Source organism: Paraphaeosphaeria sporulosa, assembly GCF_001642045.1.
Source record: "Paraphaeosphaeria sporulosa strain AP3s5-JAC2a unplaced genomic scaffold CC84scaffold_5, whole genome shotgun sequence".
Lineage (NCBI taxonomy): Eukaryota > Fungi > Ascomycota > Dothideomycetes > Pleosporales > Didymosphaeriaceae > Paraphaeosphaeria > Paraphaeosphaeria sporulosa.
The window spans coordinates 2,048,131-2,067,808 of NW_017253364.1; the positions used below are offsets into that span (position 1 = coordinate 2,048,131).

General features: G+C 54.3%; 10 protein-coding genes across 10 annotated transcripts; 8 read left to right on the forward strand and 2 right to left on the reverse strand.

The window, feature by feature from the left end:
- Nucleotides 1-642: 642 nt before the first annotated feature.
- On the forward strand, nt 643-1,149 carry CC84DRAFT_1176176 (uncharacterized protein; the record flags this gene model as incomplete). Its single annotated transcript, XM_018180201.1, has 1 exon — nt 643-1,149. The coding sequence occupies one exon, from the start codon at nt 643-645 to the stop codon at nt 1,147-1,149; it is 507 nt and encodes a 168-aa protein (XP_018036483.1).
- Nucleotides 1,150-1,765: 616 nt separating this feature from the next.
- Nucleotides 1,766-2,432, forward strand: CC84DRAFT_1176177 (uncharacterized protein; the record flags this gene model as incomplete). The annotated part of the gene is made up of 3 exons (XM_018180202.1): nt 1,766-1,847; nt 1,897-1,985; nt 2,118-2,432. The coding sequence occupies 3 exons, from the start codon at nt 1,766-1,768 to the stop codon at nt 2,430-2,432; spliced, it is 486 nt and encodes a 161-aa protein (XP_018036484.1).
- A 708-nt stretch (nt 2,433-3,140) lies between these two features.
- On the forward strand, nt 3,141-3,807 carry CC84DRAFT_1164465 (uncharacterized protein). The gene is made up of 2 exons (XM_018178491.1): nt 3,141-3,298; nt 3,372-3,807. Exons 1-2 carry the CDS (start codon nt 3,205-3,207, stop codon nt 3,707-3,709), a joined length of 432 nt encoding a protein of 143 aa, XP_018036485.1. The 5' UTR covers nt 3,141-3,204; the 3' UTR covers nt 3,710-3,807.
- A 1,484-nt stretch (nt 3,808-5,291) lies between these two features.
- CC84DRAFT_1092070 (uncharacterized protein) lies at nt 5,292-5,809 on the forward strand (the record flags this gene model as incomplete). Its single annotated transcript, XM_018174431.1, has 2 exons — nt 5,292-5,349; nt 5,400-5,809. The coding sequence occupies 2 exons, from the start codon at nt 5,292-5,294 to the stop codon at nt 5,807-5,809; spliced, it is 468 nt and encodes a 155-aa protein (XP_018036486.1).
- Nucleotides 5,810-6,753: 944 nt separating this feature from the next.
- On the reverse strand, nt 6,754-7,403 carry CC84DRAFT_1176180 (uncharacterized protein; the record flags this gene model as incomplete). Its single annotated transcript, XM_018180203.1, has 3 exons — nt 6,754-6,852; nt 6,898-6,980; nt 7,034-7,403. 3 exons carry the CDS (start codon nt 7,401-7,403, stop codon nt 6,754-6,756), a joined length of 552 nt encoding a protein of 183 aa, XP_018036487.1.
- A 2,009-nt stretch (nt 7,404-9,412) lies between these two features.
- CC84DRAFT_749982 (uncharacterized protein) lies at nt 9,413-11,357 on the forward strand. The gene has a single exon (XM_018187288.1). The coding sequence runs from the start codon at nt 9,577-9,579 to the stop codon at nt 11,224-11,226; it is 1,650 nt and encodes a 549-aa protein (XP_018036488.1). The 5' UTR covers nt 9,413-9,576; the 3' UTR covers nt 11,227-11,357.
- Nucleotides 11,358-13,417, reverse strand: CC84DRAFT_749981 (alpha/beta-hydrolase). The gene is made up of 2 exons (XM_018187287.1): nt 11,701-13,417; nt 11,358-11,637 (listed from the first exon to the last, which is right to left on the reverse strand). The coding sequence occupies exons 1-2, from the start codon at nt 13,163-13,165 to the stop codon at nt 11,489-11,491; spliced, it is 1,614 nt and encodes a 537-aa protein (XP_018036489.1). The 5' UTR covers nt 13,166-13,417; the 3' UTR covers nt 11,358-11,488.
- Nucleotides 13,418-14,029: 612 nt separating this feature from the next.
- CC84DRAFT_1187138 (uncharacterized protein) lies at nt 14,030-14,895 on the forward strand (the record flags this gene model as incomplete). The annotated part of the gene is made up of 3 exons (XM_018180906.1): nt 14,030-14,048; nt 14,334-14,617; nt 14,647-14,895. The coding sequence occupies 3 exons, from the start codon at nt 14,030-14,032 to the stop codon at nt 14,893-14,895; spliced, it is 552 nt and encodes a 183-aa protein (XP_018036490.1).
- A 781-nt stretch (nt 14,896-15,676) lies between these two features.
- On the forward strand, nt 15,677-16,728 carry CC84DRAFT_750094 (DUF336-domain-containing protein). Its single transcript, XM_018187290.1, has one exon. It carries the CDS (start codon nt 16,089-16,091, stop codon nt 16,533-16,535), a length of 447 nt encoding a protein of 148 aa, XP_018036491.1. The 5' UTR covers nt 15,677-16,088; the 3' UTR covers nt 16,536-16,728.
- Nucleotides 16,729-17,326: 598 nt separating this feature from the next.
- Nucleotides 17,327-19,596, forward strand: CC84DRAFT_750054 (uncharacterized protein). Its single transcript, XM_018187289.1, has 3 exons — nt 17,327-17,437; nt 17,495-19,169; nt 19,222-19,596. The coding sequence occupies exons 2-3, from the start codon at nt 17,671-17,673 to the stop codon at nt 19,223-19,225; spliced, it is 1,503 nt and encodes a 500-aa protein (XP_018036492.1). The 5' UTR covers nt 17,327-17,437; nt 17,495-17,670; the 3' UTR covers nt 19,226-19,596.
- Nucleotides 19,597-19,678: the final 82 nt, after the last annotated feature.

Genomic DNA, 19,678 nt, shown 5'->3' on the forward strand with positions numbered 1-19,678 from the left:
TCCTTCCATCACCGGAAGCGAACATGGTGAATAGTCGATGATATTGACGTAGGACAGGCACGATAACATTCCAGAAGTAAGGAACTACGATCAAGCGTCTTGCCGGCGCCCAACACATGGAGCTACTCTTACCAAGTCGACCATACTTCGCGAGTGCCCGCGCGACGGTAGTGACCCCAACTTACCATGAGCAGGTCATGAACGAGGGTCTGACCTGAGAAATTGACGACCTTTGCCATTACCTCTCAAAACTGTACCATTAAACCTGTCTGGGGTAGTTCAAAACTGGTGACTATAAGTTATGGAAGCAACTGAGTAATTGAACCGTACCGTAGTTGACTCAAGAAATTGTTGCTCGTCAGGAGCATGGTCCAAAACGCAATTATTCCAACTCCTTCTACTCAACATTATACGCCCACAAGTATAAAACGCCTGGCAAACTCCACTGAAGCGATGCATCACAACAACGCTAACAACTAACTACACAAACAGCACACGGCGTATAGGCCTCCGATTCCACTCAGGCTCGGCCATCACCGACTGTCAACGACTACCAGACACCCAAACAGCAACGGTCGTGAAACGACATCGAGTCCATCCAGGCAACACCAAAACTACCAAACCCAAAACGTCACTTTCACCATGGTCATGTCCAACCGCCCTGCCGAAGCCGCATTCAGCACCGGCGCCATCAACGCCCGCACTCAGCACACTGCAAAAGCCTCTGATTCCATCCACGCTGCACTTGCAAAAATTATGCGAGCAACCCCTCACCATGACGAGCAAGCCACACCCAAACTCTCCTTCCGCCAAAAGCTCCTCCGATTCCTAAAAAGTGTATCCCACAAACTCCATCAAGTCAATTCTCGGACCCCCAAGCCTACGCCAGCAGCAACGGAGACCTATCAGACAGAAGGGACAGTTTTCAATCTGCTATCACATATACCGGTGATTGATCTGGTCATGCAGGATGAGGATGAGAAGGATGATGACGAGGGTGATGAAAGACAGCCAAGGAGGGCCATGGATCTTGGGACACATGTGGAAATGATAGAGGAGTTTCGAAAGGCGACTATGCACACAACTGCGGTGGATCTTCCGTGCGATATCTGGCACGCCACGCTGCTTAGGAGCAAAAGGTGGTATTAAAGAGCGGGGACACGAGGATCGGCGTGGATTGCGTTGGGAATGGTACCGAGATCGTTGGCGCTGTGGTACCGTGGCTGAGCAAGTTTATCAATGTTGCTGAGCCGCCGTTAGGATTGACGCTCGGAAATAAGTGGGATTATGGTGTTGCAGTTGTCAGAACGGTATATGAATGTCGCACCGCTTGAGTATGCTGGCAAGTAGAAGCTCATGGCCGTGACGGACGGTGTAAGCGCCACGGATTGACCTGCTACCATCGCGCACGTTAATAATAATTACTTCACGCGACTCTACAAGAATAATGTTGAAAGAAGTGAGTAATTTTCTGTGCCCCTTCTCTGGTTTTTCATATCACCTAATCTATCTCTCGAGTAACAGCTTTAGGAAGGGACAAGTTCCTGGTATGTGACTTGCAGGAATTGCAAGAAAATCCAGTACCAGCGCATGATGCCCTTGGCCCTGGACATCTGCTCTCAAGGACGTGAAAGGACCGTGGAGGGCCCTGAATCCGTACTTAATTTTCGCACATGCAGTGCCAAAGAGTATAAAGTGTCCACGCAGCGTTTGATATACAGCAGGCAGGGCGAGCGCTCCCGAGTTCCCTACGTTGACCACTACGATGAACCACAAGCTTGCATCATCGGTAGTTGTAGCCGCTCGCGCGTCATATGCAGCACTAGCTGCAACAGACGCGGATATTGGTTTGTCATGTACCAAATATCAGCTTTACCAGCAGCTGGCTCGTTGCAGACTGCCCCACCGGTGCCGACGCATCGACTCATAGCCAGAGCTCTGTGCATCTCAGCAGTAAAATCAGAAACAACGATGGCACGCTGAAGGTCGGTTGTTTACAGGCCTGTAACGCATGCACTAACCTCCTCTCAGTGGAAAGCGACGGCAGCTTCCTAGGATCCTGCGATACATGCAGCCTCTGCCGTGCGAAGCTCACATGATATGTCAGCGCTCGGCAGGCCATACGATCATCTCCACGCTCAGACTGGGTCAGTCCGCCCTGCTCAGAAGAGCACATCGCCAACTACGCCGGCCGCCTTCTTTCCGACCTTTCCGGCCCGCCAAAGGTCCCGCCAACCTCCTCCACCGCCCTCCTCCCATCCGACAACTCCTGGTCCCTCCGCTTTGGCGATATTTCCTGCTACAGCCCAGACAGCGACTTCTGCAGCAAATACACTTTCAGCGATCTCGGCACGTGCGGCGTGGGGATTACCGTCGGTCCTGGCAAGAAGCCTGAGAAACATCTCGCCGTCCGGGAGCCGCTCAGCGGATAGATCTACCAGGCGTTTGCGCAGGTGCAGGTCGGGGCGACAAGCAAGGCGTGGCGCATTGAGGCGTATGGTGATCTGGCGCGTACGCAGAAGGCGGGGAGTATAGAGAGGGAAAAGCAGGGTATGTGTAAGGAGCTGGGTGCGAGGGCCATGGCAGAGAAGGCCGTGCCGCTGTGGAATGCGGATGTTTGAAGGGTGATGCTACCATGCTTGGATGTGAGTTTATGGCCGCCTCATGGTCCTAGATGGGCTAGAGCAGCAACACATGTGGCGGATGACTACCTGCAGCGCATATTGCATACGATAGAGAAAGTGAATTGATTTGAATTACAAAAAAAATCGCAGGATTTGTGTCGCAGATGGAGGATGCATGTGTAGACTTTGCGGAGGTGGAGTCGGTAGGGTACAAGCTAGTGAAGTTGGGGTCGTGTTCCCGTGTCACAACTGCTTTGGGGAGCTACGCCCAAGCTTCAGGAAGGCGCAATCGAGCTCCTGCACGCAGCAAAAAACTGCGTAATGAAAGTCGCAACCCACTGAGATGCAATTGATGACTTTCAGGAGCGTTTGACGCGCAATTCGAGGTATCGATTGTTCCCCTGGTGATTCCGAGGCGGCCCGGGCTTCGGAAGCTTGGGCCCTGCTTAGGTCAGCGGTAGCTCCTTCTCTTTCTCGCGGATTTTTCTGCACCTCCTCCCGACCTTCTCAACCTCACCTCATCCATTGCACTTGCATTCCATCCCCAATCCATCTCCGCTCACTCCGACCGGTCATCACAATGGTTGCCATCGCCCGCTCCTTCGGCGCCGCCCGCCTGGCCGCCCGCTCCGTCCAGACCAGCCAGCCTGCTGCGCGCTTCATCTCCACCAAGGGTACGCATCTACATCGCAGCTCCATCCATTGAGGGCCACCCGTCCGCCATTGGCATCAATTGACACGCAGCAGCCCAGCCCAAGACTCTCGTCATGAACAGCGCCGTCCGCAACGCCTTCAAGAACAACGCCGGCCGCCAGATCATCCAGAGCCGTGGCATCGTTGCTGAGTCCACCGCCGCCGCCATGGTCGCTGCTGCCAAGATTCAGGGTGCCGGTATCGCCACCGTCGGCCTTGCTGGTGCTGGTGTCGGTATTGGCACGGTTTTCGGTGCCCTCATCCAGGGTGTTGCCCGCAACCCGTCCCTCAGGGGTCAGCTCTTCCAGTACGCCGTTCTCGGTTTCGCCTTCGCTGAGGCCACCGGTCTCTTCGCTCTCATGATGTCCTTCCTCCTCCTCTACGTTGCATAGAGGAGTGCGTTGCTGGGTTCACTCTGTCATTCGGGTCTACGGGTCGGGTCTCAGGGTGGAAAAATTTGCGGATGGGTGTGTGCATACAAGACTACCTCATTTCCTAGTCTAGTGGCAGCTCGGATTGTGTAAAACATGTACTCTAGATCAGCAATCTGAGGAGCAAGTTCCCACTTTAGCTGCTCTTAATTCCATATCCGAGGTCCAAACCACGCGCTTGCGCGCATGCTGTGATGCCCGCGGAGGTCCGCAAACAAGCTCAATGGGCTCAATTGCACGCTACCACCGTATTCCGATGCTCCCTGACCTCCGTTCCGATGCGGTTCGATGCCAATCGACGCTGACAGTTCCTGGCTGATGAAACCTGGCCAGGTCCGTGGTGCCAAGCTTCTCCTGTCAACCTCACTTCTCAGGCTAGCACGAGAGATGACTTGTCACCACCACACACCGCATTCTAAACCGTGTCTAAAGGCGTAATCGCTCACAGCTATACTATTGCGAGCTTGTCAGACAGAGTAATGGCTCCGGAGTCGACCCTGTCGCCTTCTACCGCCGAAGGCACGATCCCCCCACCCCCCAGCCCCGCTTGCCATTAAGCTCGGAGGCAGCTTCCTTGGTACCGGAGAACTCGCTCAATATCCCTCAAATAGCACCAACGACTTGGTCTGTTTGTATAAAGACGCGCTTGTTGGCCTTTGCTCGTTGTCGATCTCCAGTCGCTAATCATGTAGTACCGGACAATAGCTACGCTTGGAATTTACCCAGCCATTGTGAGTCTCTCTCCATGACAAGTAATACTGGAGCTGATGTTTTTCAGTTGTGATATTCCTAGAGCATGGTGTTCGTGCATGCTCGCATCGAGCGCACGGAATAGCGCAACCTAGCTTATTCCACAAACTTCCCGTGAAGCTTCATAGCTCTGAACGTTCCATCGCGACCGCCGTACATGAACCCGAAGATAGTGATGAGTCGATACGCTTTGAACATGCATATGAATTGCGCCGATACAAGACAAGCTTCGTGGCAGTCTTAGGTCCTGAGGCGATGGACTCAATACCTGCGTCAGCTGCGCAGCAAGAGCGTCTGGAAATCTTACTCCGAGCGGGTACACATTCAATAACGATATGTTCTCATAGACCGTGGCGCAGAGAAGGGTTGCGATGGCGTTCGCAGAATGTTTCAGCCGTGCTCCGAAACTTGGCGCGCTTCACGATCGCTTGAAACACCACGTTGGAGCAGGCAAACTGCAACCTGGATTTGGAAATTCCTAGGTATCCCCATGTTCTTCGCGTCAAAAGCTTGGTACGGCAGCTCCCGACTGGATCGATCGTCTACGGGAATAGAGCCAACCGTGAAACCTTGGAACGAAGTTGATGCATTACCTCGATTATAAACACGACTTTGCTGAACGCTGCCTTGAGCCTGAGGCCTTTTCGTTCGCAGTATAAAGAATGGACGCCCAGCCCAACTAGCCAAGTCTTCCCATCCCTTTCAAGCTTCTAATCAGTGCCGGTCACGTTTCTTCCTTGCCATTATTTCTATACGTACTTCTATATATCACCACTACACCTAATAATTAAATATGAGGTTCACCATCATCGCCGCCGTGGCCTTTTCCAGTGCCGTCTTCGCTGCATCAGGTACACTCCTCCCCCGACCACCCATCCCACACACTCCTAACCCACCCTAGAAAAGCGCGATCCCCAAACCGACGTCGCCTCCATCCTTGCCGCGCTTCGCGCCAACAATCCCGAAGATGCCGATGCCGCCGCCGCCGCCATGAAGATCAAAATTCGCTCCGCCGAGCCCGCACCCGAGCCCCAGTCCCAAGACGACCTCAACAGCATCCTCGCCGCGCTGGCCCAGAACAATCCGGCCGACGCGTCCGCCGCGCAGTCTGCAGTCGCGAAGCGCGAGGCCCAGGACGACTTGAACAGCATCCTTGCTGCGCTGAGCGAGAACAACCCTAGTGACGCGGACGCGGCGCGTGCAAACATCCAGAAGAGGCAGGATGATCTGAGTGCGATTCTTGCGGCGCTGGGTCAAAACAACCCTGATGATGCGGCGGCGGCTGCGGGGCTGAGCAAGCGGTGGTTGTAATAAAGATGGGACCATGCGTGGGCGTGGGTGAATGAATGTTCGAGACGGCTTAGTACGGGGAGAGGGTAGGCAAAGGGAGTGAAGGTTTGGTGTAATCATGTACATAGCTTTTCGTGACGGGAGGAGTATGAATAGATAACTAATGGGTTGGTCTCACTAATGCACTCATTTAAGCCCACTCTCAGCTTCGATCGCGATGTTTCTGTCAGGGAGAGCATATCCTGACTTGCTTTGCGCGCGTAGTCGTTTCGTTGGGTGTAAGATGCCCTTCCAGACGGTGGGGAGGCGGATCGCATGGGCGCATGGCATACAGTAAGGCCTGCAAAATTAAAAAAACAAAATAGACTGTACTTCAGTGTATTGAGCGTAATGACTAGTATTGGCGTTGAGCACAGGATTGAAACTTTGCTGTGGTCACGGGAGCTGGCGTTTTGTTTGGGTGCTGGAATCTAGACGTGAACACGAAGTGACGTGGCTTTCGTTCGGAATCGAGGCAAAGTAGTGTGTGTGCATCCTAAAGCTTTTGCTTCGATTCCCTAGGTGGCGTGCAATGTGTCTGAAAACCACACGTCCTGACTCAAGGCTGCGGATCCCACTGCAGGCGCCCACAGTTTCCATTGCTCGAGACATAGCCCCGTGGATTTAAGCTGTCAGGAGCCGAATACTTTCCGAACACGCTGGTAGGTTGTCAAGTAGCGGTGATGAAGAGATAGCAATAGCGGCTATAGAAAGCAGTGCCGCCACAATCCAATCTGTAAAAGCACGCTTGACAGCATTCCAGGGCGGAAGGCGTGAGCTGAAGGACGGTGTTCGGGGCGTTGTTGCTGTCTGTTGGATACACGTACGCGATACCTCTGCCTTTGCGTAAGGAGATGAAATTATCCAGACTACAGCCCGGGTAGACCGTCGCAGTGGGAAGCGCTGACATAGTGACAGGGGTTGTATTAGCTGTCGTCCTGGTATACGTTGTAGTAGATAAAGTGGAAAACGTGTTGGTAGTGAAGTTCGTGATGGATGTGGAAGCGCGGACAGGTGCTCGTGGTCTTGAAAGCGTCAGTTCAGTGTGGGCGCGTGTTTAGTCGACTCACAGTGATGATCGGTCTCAGAGCGGTCTTCGTAGCAGTCCTGACCCACGTCAAGCTCAGTGTTTTCGTGGTGACCGTCGATGTTCCTGGAGATAGTGTCAGCGGTAAGCCTAGAGAAATACGTAGTATCTACGCGAACCATCTCCAGTGGTCATAGTCGTTCGGGCAAATTCTGTGCTGACAAGCGTCTCCGAAAAGACAGAGGTAATAGTGGTGTCTGCAGTGACAGTCGTATGGAATGCATCCGTGTCCTGTGGTGCTGTACTTGTTACAGTGGTCGTGACATCTTGAATCGCCGTGCTTGTAGTCGGAGAAGGTATTTTCGTAGTTTTCGGAACGATGACAGTGACCCGAACGGCCGTTAACGTAGTAGCCTTGGTCCCAGTTACGATTGGTAGAGAACTGACCGACTTTGAACCAAACCTAGTGTAGCAGACACTTTTCGGGTGTGTCGCCTGCCCCAGAACCGGGAGAAGAAGGATCGGCAGGTAGAAAATATTGGGAAACATCCTGTAAATATGAGGACCATGCAAGTATCGAAATAGTGCAGTTTCGACTGGTCTTATATACACTTGAGCAAAGACCTACATCGATTACGTAGGTACCCCGAATGCTTACCCCGAATGTTAGGATGGAGGAGTCTCGATGAGTAGACGAGACCAAGCCAGAATCTTCTCTACTATTAATTCCATATATTGGTAGACCAGGCAGCGAGAGTAACTGCGTGGTCAAATGCATCCTGGACTCGTATTTTGTAGATGCAAGACCCCGACCTTTTCCGCACACATGTGCGCTGGGAATTCCAGTCTTTCACATTGATTCCTCAAAGGTGCCGCATGCTAGGCCAAGGCGAGGCTGATTTAAGTTTCGTACATTGCAACGCGGCGGGCTTTTTCCTGCGCAAATGTCAGCCGCAAACCATCTCACGACTGGTTGAAGACCTGTGGAGGACTTCAATAATGCGGCCCAGGTGATGTCCAGCTAATCTTGGTTGGGGTTAGGGACGCGGCGGTCCGGGAGAGGTGTTGATGTCGCTTTTCTATTTGTGAAAGCTCTAGTTTCGAAGGCAATGACGTCACAAGTTGATCTCAGATTACAATAATAAATTCCTTTGTAGTGCATGTTGAATTGGATTCCATTGATAATAAATTGGAGAAGAGATGGCGGGTATTCGTAACACTGAGCATTGATCAATGATCATTGGCAAAGTCGCTCGCGAGAAGAAGATGTTAATAACGAAGATAGATGATGATCTGTTTCCAATGCGATATAATAATACACAAATGGACATCGTTGAGAGTGTAGCATAGACGTGGTTTCATTAACTCGTGTCACGAGTCACCTATTCGAGAAATATCAGTAGATTCAAGCAATTGGTAATTATACTAGAGCATAGATATTCTCAATATAAAATATGCACTCCGAGCGTTTACTTCCGGGACGGAAGAATTAACCAGCGCGCATTGTCTCACGCCTGGAGGTGTCAATTGGCGACGAAGTTGGGTGGATGAATTTCATACGCAATCCCGACGCGAATAGATAATCTGTAAAGTGCTTCGTAAAACTAACTCCGATAGGAAGGGCTCTTGCGAGTGAGTCCGCGCGCGATTGAGTTGCGATGGTGAGCGGCGCGTCTATGTGGCTGTGCTCTTGGAGAGTTGCGGCGGGGTCGGCGGGTGTGTCGGGCCGTGGTAGGTACAACATGCTGCAGAGGATTTCAACGGCTCTGGTGTATTGCCGGATGGGGAAGTTTGAGGGTTTTTGGCGACTTTTGAGTGCAGCAAATGAGCACTCTCCAGGGAAGTGTTCCGGTACTTTGCCTTGTTTGAGAGTATCCGTGAAGGATGATTGACGGGAGTGGGCTTCATCGATTGGCTTGGGTGCGCGCAAGGCTGGGGTGTGTTCGGTCAAGTGAAATCAGCACGCCTCACACTTTCGAGGATTGCGCCGCGTTAGATGTCACCAGCAGCAACCGATGGGCATGCCATCTAGAAAGCAAGTGGCATCATCGCTCGTCAGCATGCGCGCTACGCGACACTCTTTGTGTGTAGAGAACACCAGGTACTTGAACTTCTCCGCAAACGTCAAAGCTCGCCACCTCCGGCAGAACTTAGGATGTTTCAACGTCTACCAAACAGCAGCCAATTTATTCGCTAGTCGGCCGCTCTGCGCATCCACTGGCCGGCTCACGAATTAAGAGTGCCCAGGGGGGCAGTGTGAAGCTTGCCGCGGGTTGGCGGCGAGCTCGTGGGGACGAGACCGCTTCGCCACACTCTTCGGTGCGTTCCGAGCGTGTTCCGCTGCGTCATGTGCTGTGCGACGTTGCGGGCTGCCCAACGTCTGCGGAGCTTCATCTTTGTGACTCTGCTTCGTTTCGTCTTGCGCGTCCAGAGCTTCGCGATTTACTTGCCTGCCACCCTGTTGTAGCATACCTTGGCTTGGGCTCGGCTCCCATCAGCGTTTCCCGCATACGCGCGTTCCGACGGCAGCTCTCCACGAGGCTGAACAAAAGGCGGCCATTGCCCAGTAGACCTGCACGTCACGGCGACCACCAAACCCCCCTCCGCAGCTTCGCTCCTGCGGTGAGTGTCTGCGTTTCCCTTCCTGCTCCATGTGCGCAGCAGTACTGATTCCATCCAGTCTGCCTACCGCACACGCAGTGCATGTCCCCAGCCTCGCCGCATGCAAGATGGCTACCCCGTCTCTGCCCCCCTCCTCCACCGCCAGTCCGTCGTATCGCTCTCCCCCAGAGGCCCTCAATCAGCTGCTCGTCCATGGACTCATCAAGGACGACATTGTGGCTTTGAGGCAGCTCGGGCCCGCTGGCGTAGACAGGCTCTTGACCATGCTCGAGTTCGAGGGCCGACCGGGCGTATTTACGCTCCTCGAATCGCTGGGAAACATCTCGGAGGAGAACATGGTCCGCTTTATCGACCTGAGCAATGCTTTGATGAGTACGTCGTCGCCCTTCTCCTTGGCAGCTTCAAGCCAGAGCTCTCTCCATCTACCTGCAGCATCGTCTACACTGCTCCGTCTTCTTGGCAGTGGCCCCTGGGAGTTTGTCGGGAACACGGGTGCTGGAGGCTAACGAGTGTGTCAGATGAGAGGAGTGAACGAGGCCGGCAGCCCTCCGTAAATGCTCCGCCCGAAGCCGTTTACGCCTCCACCGCCACACCTGCACTCGCCACTTCCCACTCCACGCCGTACCTCCGACCGCCGCTTCCACCATCTCTCCAACGCAGCACCTCACCGCGCAGTGCTCGCTCGGCGTCGTCCAAGGGCTCTTCGTCCACGAATCTTACACATCCTTCATCCAACAATAGAGTGGAGAAAAAGAAGCCCTCAGTCAAGCCTGCAAGGAAGCAACTGCACTGCCCAGACTGCAAGAAGGACATCAAGAATGGCTTCGACAAGCACTTTCGTGAGCATCTGCACGATCTCATCGGTTCAGATGAGTTCAAGTTCGACATGCACGAAGCCTTCGGCTGCGGGTACTGCCACGCCCAAGGTGTTCTCGTAGAAGGCGGCAAGGTGTTCCACGGTGTGGCAGAACTCGTGCAGCACGTCAAATACGCGCATGCGTCTACTCCGCAACGACTCCACTGGGACATCAGCCACTCCTTCAACCACGTCCTCTCAGCCCAGCCCTACTTCAGACGAAAGATCATCGCCATGATCACAGCGGAGAACAGCGGGAATCACAACAACACCATACCCTCCCTGTCATGGGTGGCAGATCACCGCCCACTCCTCAGAAAGCTGCAAATCCTGTCAGGAAGACTCGACAGGAATCCCTCTTTCCATGGTGACATTGCGATAGACACGCTCCTAGCGCAAGTCTACGATGCAGCAGCACAGAACTGGCAGCAGCCTTTCGCGTTCTCCTTCCCGCCCGTGTCGCCGCATGGTGCTCCACAAGGGCCGCTGCGGTCAAGCGGCCCGCTCCATCCACGCCAGGAGCTGTCAGAGGACATGAGTTTCGCGGGTATTGGCAAGGCGTTTCCCGACACCCCGACGCCACAGCAACCCCCGTACGCGAGCGATGCGAGATCGCCTAGCATCTTGAGTCCAGCGCCGCACGTCCCACACGCTCCTCCACATGTTCAACGCGCACTCCAGGACTTGCAAGATGTGGAATTGATGGACCGAGATGCTCCGTTGTATCAAACTGGTCTTTATGGCGCCGGTGTCTCGCCTGTCACTCCTACGATTGCATTTGATGACTACACGCCGTACTCTACGCCTCCGCCATCGCAGGGGCTGCAGATCGACTCGATGCGCGACCTCTACAACGATCTGCAGATTGACGAGAGAGATTTGTACCCCAGCTAAGTTGTACTGGCACCTGACAAGCTGGCATAAAGTCTCTGAGTCTCTCGCCGCTTTGGCGCGTAGTTTGGTCAGTTTGAGCAGACGTTATTGCACATGGTCCTTGTACGAGCCGTATTCATTTCAACGGCGTTTGTTTTTATTGGAAAGTTCCTTCTTGCGGCGTTACGTTATGTTGGCGTTATGATACCCATATCTTTCTATTGCATACATATTCATTACAGACTATCAGGCTCTTCGTCATTGTTCCGCCTTCGTTTCTCGCTCACGCCGCCCCGTCTGGCAATACTTTGTCGATGATATACTGAATCGCATCACCACGGTATGTATCCTGCTCGATAGAACTCCCAAACCCACTCAATACGATACTATTCGCGTCCTTCCCGTACGTCGGCCACTTGGGCAATCCCACCTCTGCACATATCACGTTAACACTTCTCCTGCACACGATCCATTCAAGTATATGATGTTACTTACCAGCAACAACCCCATTTGGGTCCATATCATGCGCGAAGCTCGCCCACAGCGCGCCCATTTGGAACGCCACATTCCCATCCCACGCCGTCGCGTTTACAACATTCGAAAAGACGTATTGCTGCTCGACCGCCGTGCCAATCCCTTTTCCAGTCATCTCACCTCCGGGCGGGAGCTGGTTGAACCTGTACCGCCAGACCGGAACGCCGCTGCGCGTGAGCACGTGCGCAATCATCCTCGCTGGCGCAATCTGCACAATGTCCCCGAAGATACTGCACGCCATCTTATCCAGCGCTCCCCCCGAGAACCTCGTCTCGCCCGTATTGTACGGACATCCTAACCGGGGGTTGGTGCTGTACTTACTTATCAGCGTGGAGGCGGTAGTATTGGGCAGCTTGCGGGGGCGGAAATAGCCGTCTGAAACGGGGCCGAGGAGATCGGATAGCGTGGAAACGTTAGTCGGCGCAGAGGTTGTACCTTCGTCTGTGTTCGTGCCGACAATGGTGGGGATGTGGGCGTAAGCGCCGGAATGCAGGGCGTTGATGAGTGAGGTTCGCGTGAAGTCTCCGTCTATTGACTGGCCGGTCGATTTGCCGACCGAGGCGCGCAAGGTGGGTACGTCGAGTCCGCGGATGCAGTCCAGTTTCTCTGCTGCGGTACCGTTTAAGGTGGACGCGCACGTGGTGTTTGTGATGAGGGCGTTGAAGGAGGCTTGGAAGGCTGGCGTGTCGGGCCCTGTGAGTGGGAATGCGCCCCCGGATTCGAGGATCGCGCCATGGAAAAGAGCGTCGTCGCGCCCGCCGTACGCCATCATGTGGCTGTATATCGAGACTGCGCCTGCGGACTCCCCGGCTAGGGTCACCTTCTTCGGATCGCCGCCGAAGGCACCGATGTTCTCCTGGATCCAATGGAATGCGCGTCGTTGGTCCAGCATGCCCAGATTCAGCAGCCCCAGCTCTGCCATCTCCTTTCCGTTGAGGAAGCCAAAGGGACCAAGCCGATAGTTCAGCGTGACGATGATAATGGGCTTGCCAACGGCTGCGGAGTTGGCAGTGAGGTTGGTCCCCTCGAACTTAGGATCCGCCGCATATCCAGCTACTAGCCCGCCGCCGTAGAGCCAGACAAGGACGGGCAGCGAGGCATTACTGCTGGTTTCACCTGCGGGCCGCCATATATTCAGCGTGAGGCAGTCCTCACTCGGGTTCCCCACATTCAGAGAGTTGTAGCACGCTGGACCATACGCACTGGCGTTTAGAGTTCCAAAGGGGGACTTGAGTGGTATTGACTGAGCAAGTCGCAGGGTACCAACGGGGGGTTCGGCATAGGGTATGCCGAGGAACTTTTCTACGGAGCGAGTGGTGTTGAGGACGCCGAGGATTGTGCCGTTGCGAATTTCCACAGTTGGCGGAGTCGCGCTGTATACTAATGGGAGGAGAGAGGACAGCGCAGGTACCAGGGAGAGACGCATGCTTGCGACGCGTTATCAATTGTCGGTATCCGCTACCCAGGAATCGTTTTCGAGAGGCAATCAGCGCGTCTTTCATACATGGTGATTTCGAACAACGTCACATTTGGGCGGCGCCGTGGCCGTTGCTCGGACGTGCGAGTCATTCCCCGTGGGGAGCGGGAGGTATACAATGTGGGGAAATTAAGAGCGATTCTCGGGCGAATTGCGCGGCAGGAATATTCGGGAGATATATTTTGTGTTGGAGGTTGAGTGTGGAGCGACGAATTGGAAATGTGGTGTGGGGAAAGCGCATTTCCCCACACTAGGCAAGGTGTATACCATGAGTCCCCACGAAAATACGTTCTTGCATCCGACAAATCCCCACGATGGAGACCCGAGAGTATCTTCTTACTTGCGATGACCTGCAGATAATGCGGGGGAGCGAAAACGACTAGCGACAAAGAGTAGGCCTATGTCCTACAATGGGAAGAATGCCGGGGAAACGCTTTCCAGGTGCTTTGAGTGATGTCGCTAGTTTTTCGGCATTGGTCCGGAAGCAAGTATAACAATTGGCCTCTGGGACGTGGAATTCTCGAAATCTACCGTCGGGAGAGAATCAATTCGGAGATCTCAAGTCCGCGTAATCATGAAATTCTCTGGAGTCCTCGCTTTCGCTGCGGCTGTCGCTGCATACGACCACGGCCCAGGGGTTTGTATTTGATTCTCAATGATACTTCCTCACTGACAATGGTTATTAGTACGGCGGTTCCGGTCCTTACAAGTCTTACTACTTTGAAGTTGAGACCCTCGCGAACCACACTCTTTACCAACCCCTTCAATCAGCGCTGGGCTCTAAGCTCAAACTGCCTGTTGTAGTCTGGGGTAATGGCGGGTGCTCGGCAAGGTAAGTTCTCCCAATCCCTCCTCAACAACATCCAAAAGTTCAAACCGTGCTGACACATTAACAGTATGTCAAATCCACATGCCTCAATCAATTAATGCAAGCCCGGTTCCAAGACCTACTAACCCACCCCAGTCGGTCTCGACTTCCGCTCCTTCCTCAGCGAAGTCGCCTCGCACGGCGCCCTCGCCATTGCCACCGGCAACATCTTCGTCGATCCAGAGACTTACGTCGCGCGACCCTTCGACCCGAACAACCTCGGCCTGAACCCCGGCGCGCTGACTGAAGCCGTGGACTGGGTCTATGCCAACGCGGGCAAAGGCGAATGGAAGCACGTGGACAAGACGCGCATCGGGGTGTGGGGACAGAGCTGCGGCGGGCTAGAGGCGTACACTGCGGGATTGGAGGATGATAGGATCGGGCATGTTGGGATATTCAACAGCGGGCAGTTGAATGAAACGGAGAGTGAGGCCGTGGCCGGGAACCTGCACAAGCCGATTTTCTATTTGCTGGGTGGGCCGACGGATGAGGCTTATGTAAATGTGAGTGTTTTCTTGGGACGGGTGGTTGGGGTTACGAGCTGACTGGTGAACAGGGAGAGCGAGATTACGTAGATCTTCCAAAGGGAACGCCGGCGTGGAAAGCAAATCACGCCTTGGGCCATGGTGCGGCGTTTGATGTGCCGAATGCTGGGATTCCGGGGATAGTCGGGAGTAAGATCGTGCAGTGGGTATTGCGGGGTGATGCGAAGGCGAAGAAGTGGTTCACGGGTGAGGGAGCGTATTCCGTGGGCATCACGGATGTGGAGTACAAGAGCCTAGATCGTATCAAGGTCGCGCCGATTCAATAATCGAATTAGCGTCAAAATTGAGGCAAACGACAAAGGAAGTCGCAATCAACCTAGAAACCAGCAGCAAGAAAGACAGGTAATAGAACTATGATTAAATGACTCTTGTTGCCCCAACCTTTGTCTCTTGATCCACGATTAGGGTCTGTACATGAGGTCCTCCAACTCACTCTCCATCAGAGAGTCAATTCAGCCGTCCCCAGTTTGAATACCGTAGGAACCAGATTCAATCGCATCCAACTCCGTTACCAATAATCTCCGTTGCGCCTTGCTTTTTCCCTGGTGATAGTGCCTTCATGCTGGTTGTGATCATATGAGTCCATGTTATGAAGAGTTTGTCTTCAAGTGACGTTGAGATGGAGCAGCAAGGTTCATGTAGTCCCTATCGATGCGATGTAAGCGGAGAAAGATGGGCTGGCCATAACTTCTGGACAGAATAGAAATGGAAGTGTGAAGGTTGATGTCGTATGGTAACGTAGCTGGTCTGAAGCGGGAATGGTTAGGAGAACGGGCCAGTCAACGCCACCGGACTGTTCTATAACGGTTCCCGTGTTTTCTCCACACTTGGCATGCGAGAAGAGCGATGCAGGGGGAACCATGCGAAACGGCCGTTTACATGGCCAATGGGAGCATTGAGTTTGGAGAGTTAGCGCGGCAGAAGTGGGTGACAATGGTGGTAGTTTTGGGCAGTGCGAAGGCAAGTCAGGGTTGTTTATCGAGTGTTTAGTGAATCATGCCGAGTAAATCAATGAGACGTTCCTATCCGGGCTGGTGCTCTGTACACTTCGTTCATTGCATGGTACACAGCTAGGTAAAACCTCTGGCAGGCGCATCGTGGAGGACTCACATTGCACATACTGTACATACTATCTTAGGGCGTCGAACTATACGGCCTACGTGGCCATCAGAGAAACGTTCAAATGGCCGAGCGCACCACCAACTCTCTCGGAAAACCTGCGGAATAGTTTCTCAAATTGCAGGTTGGGAGAAGCTTGGTGGAAACAAGGTGCTTACTAACACAAACCGCGCATCTTTTTGACCTCGGTCGGAAGGGTTCCCGATGCCCTCCTTCAATATCCGCTGCGTCATCATGAAGCTCTCCACTTTCCACAAAAGCGCACCGCCTATCTGGGCGCTCAATTACCTCTGGTTGTCACGGCTACCCAGTTGATCACACACATACTCTCTCTCTCATAATGTCTACACGATCCGTCCCCACACTTACCCTCCAGGGCGCCCGCACCGCCCTCGCCGCCGCCGAGAGGCGCGCCCAAGAAATCGGCGTACCCATGAACATCGCCGTCGTCGACAATGGGCTGCACCTCCTCGCCTTCGCACGCATGGACGGCGCGAAAATCACATCCATCGATATTGCCATCAACAAAGCGTTCACGGCGGCAGGACACCGCGCGCCGACGAGCGTCTACAAGGAGGCTGTCTGGCCTGGTGGACCGGCATTTGGAATCAACAACAGCAATGGAGGAAGGTTTATGACCATTGCAGGAGGTGTGCCGGTGGTGCAGGATGGCGTTGTTGTCGGCGCGGTTGGATGCTCAACAGGGACGCCGCCGCAGGACGCGGATGTTGCGGGGAAGGGAGTCGAAGCTGTGGTGAAGACATTCGGTCCTAAAGCGAAGCTATAGATGAGACATAATGTGCGGTGGCAGCGTGGGCGGAGGTCGAGGTCGCAAAACTGTGCGCATGGGATTCTGCAGAGGCATGATCGTCATTGCCGAATTCGCCATCTCGATTTCCGAGCCAGGAGTTCGGCTTTGATCATCACATGTATGGTCGACCGGAGAACATACATATGATCAGCGTTTGTGAGGCGCTTACGGAACGAGGCGGCGTGGGGGCGTCATCTCCCGAGTATACATACGGACGTAACGGAGTCTTTGTGTACATATATGGAACGCCTTATTACCCGGGCCCTGTTTGGGCACTTCGACGTGAGGTACCCTTCGCCTGTTTGCACTTCTCAATTGCATGTTTCACATTGAACAGAAGTTCGTTTCTCTACAGCATGTTACTGCTATTACTGGTGTCCACGGATCACAACTCGAGCCTCACGCAAACGCAATTACACGAACCGAACAATCATTCAAAGCCCTTCTCCGAAACAGCAATACTTTCTCCGATCGACTGATGAGCTCCTCTCCAATTATTGCTCCACAGATGCTTAAGGTTGCAATCTCGATGCATGCATCTGGTTACTGTCACGTACGCGCGTACGCAGACTACTTTTGAACACGACTTTAGTCTGAGAACTATTTCGGGTGCAATAGTAAAAGCGGGTCTGGGACGATCGTACACTGTTCCCTGGATCAAACCGTATTCCATAATCCTTCTCATCTGCATTTCCGTTAAGATTGCTGGCACTTCGCGACACCGGTCGATACAGCAGCGCACATCTCAACGACAGCAACAATCTTACGATATACTCGGCCCTAACTGCTAGAGCCGAGTAGCTACCCTCAGTCAACACCTCTCCGTCCAACTTAAGAATCTCACCCGCTTATTTCAAGCCTTTACCTGATTTCGTACTGTAATCCTCGCAGATCGCCTCGTCGGGTTTAGCGCCATCCTTAATGATCCTCCACAGGGCCAACATGCGTGAACTTCAATCTCCGCCCGTATATCATCCCTGCCTCCAAGTCCGACGTTCCGCAAAACGCATTACTTACCAGTGCTGAAACGGAACTACCGACCAACCAGTCTTCCCTTGACGCATTCACGCTGTTCCGAGATGGCGCGCGCTATAGGGTGGGCTAAGCCTCGATGTGTGGGGTCCGGCCCAGGAGGGTGTCCAGTCTACCGGGCTTCGCTGACGGAATTGCACTGGGCTTTATATATAACAAGTTAGAGATCGTTGAAGGAGGTATCCACTTCGATTCGTTCGTTACTTGTTATACATTCCACAAATTCGCTCTTTTTCAGTCGCTCACTTCACACTCTTTTTGTTTGGTCTGCAACATGCGCGCTTCTACTACTTCAGTGGCCCTGGGGCTACTCGCCGCTGCGAATGCGGCTCCCTTCAAGACTTCGACAGTCAAGAGACAAGATGCGGGGAAGATTGTTGCTGCGCACTTCATGATCGGCATCATGGCGACGCGCTCCAGCGCCGCCGACTACGACGACGACATGAAGAAGGCCAAAGCCGCAGGCATTGACGCCTTCGCGCTCAACATCGCAAAGGACGACTACACCGACGCCCAGCTCAACTACGCCTACGAGAGCGCCGCAAACAACGACATGAAGGTCTTCATCTCCTTCGACTACAACTACTTCGAGACGAGCGAGAACGAGGCCGTCGGCGCAAAGCTCAAGGAGTACTGCGGCAAGCCCGGCCAGCTTATGGTCGACGGGAAGTGCTTCGCATCCACCTTCAACGGTGACAACGACCCGAGCAAGCTCTTCAACGCGAACACAGTCCGCACGGCCGCTGGCACGGATCTGTATCTCGTGCCTAACCTGTCTCCTACCGGTATCAGAGATGCCACTGCCGTCGGTGACATCGACGGCTCCTTCAACTGGATCGGCTGGGACTCCAACGGCGCGAATCGCGCCCCCACCGCAGAGTCCAACGTCACCACCTCCGACTTCGACTCCAAGTACACCGAGTGGCTCGCGGGCAAGACCTACATGGCGCCTGTCTCCCCTTGGTTCTTCACCAACTTTCCCTCCAAGGCGTGGGTCTTCCCCGGCGACCTGCTTTGGTTCCGCCGCTGGAACGAGATCCTCGCTTTGGCACCCCAGATGCTCGAGATCATCACGTGGAACGACTACGGCGAGAGCCACTATATTGGGCCGGACTCGGAGACGAGTCTTCACAACGACGATGGGAGCAGCGCGTGGGCGAACGGCTTCCCGCACGACGGATGGCTCGAGATGGCACAGCCGTACATCGCAGCGTACAAGGCTGGCAGCAAGGAGATCAGCGTTACGGAGGACAAGCTCGTGTACTGGTACCGGCCTACTCCCAAGGCCGCATGCGGCACCTTCGACGGCATCGACACGCTCCAGGACGCCGTTTTCGTTGTTGCTCTCCTCCAAAGCGAGGGCAACGTGACCGTCACGTCTGGCAGCAACACGCAGACCTTCTATGCCCCGGCAGGCGCCTCCGCATACCAAGTCGCCATGGGCACGGGCGCGCAGACCTTCGCACTCTTACGCGGCGGCGCGGATGTGTTCAGCGCGAAGGGCGGTCTTGAGATCACTGAGAACTGCAGCCCCGTCAACCTCAACGCGTTCGTGGGCGTGGCGAAGGGAAATGCTGCGTCAGTACCCGTCCCCTCTGCTGCGGTCAGTTCCTCCGCTGACGCTCCGCAGGTAACTTCTTCTTCCGCTGCTACACCGGCCAACGCCACTACCCCTGTACCCGTTCCGTCAAATGCTGCACCCGTCACGCCCATCGAGCTTCCTACCTCTGCTCCTCTCCCCACCGAGCCTGCTCCTGTCGTAACACCCAGCATTCCCCTCGCTCCCTCTTCTGCTTCCCCTTCTACTTCTCTTTCGGCTGTAACGCCCGGTCCGAAACCCCCTGTCTCGGTTTCTGAGGCAGCTGGTACTTCACTGATTGCTACGCCTACCGCGGCACAGGCACCGGGTGCAGGGGGCTACGAGGTTAAGTGCACGGCGACGGTGACTGCGTCTGAGCAAATTCGGCCAACGAATTGCTTGGGCGCTGGACAGGCTTGGGGCGGTGATGGAGATGTGCCGAGTCGGTGCGATGGGGCGGCGGCGTGTAGCTAGATCACGCGTATGATTGCGGTGAAGATGTCGGGGG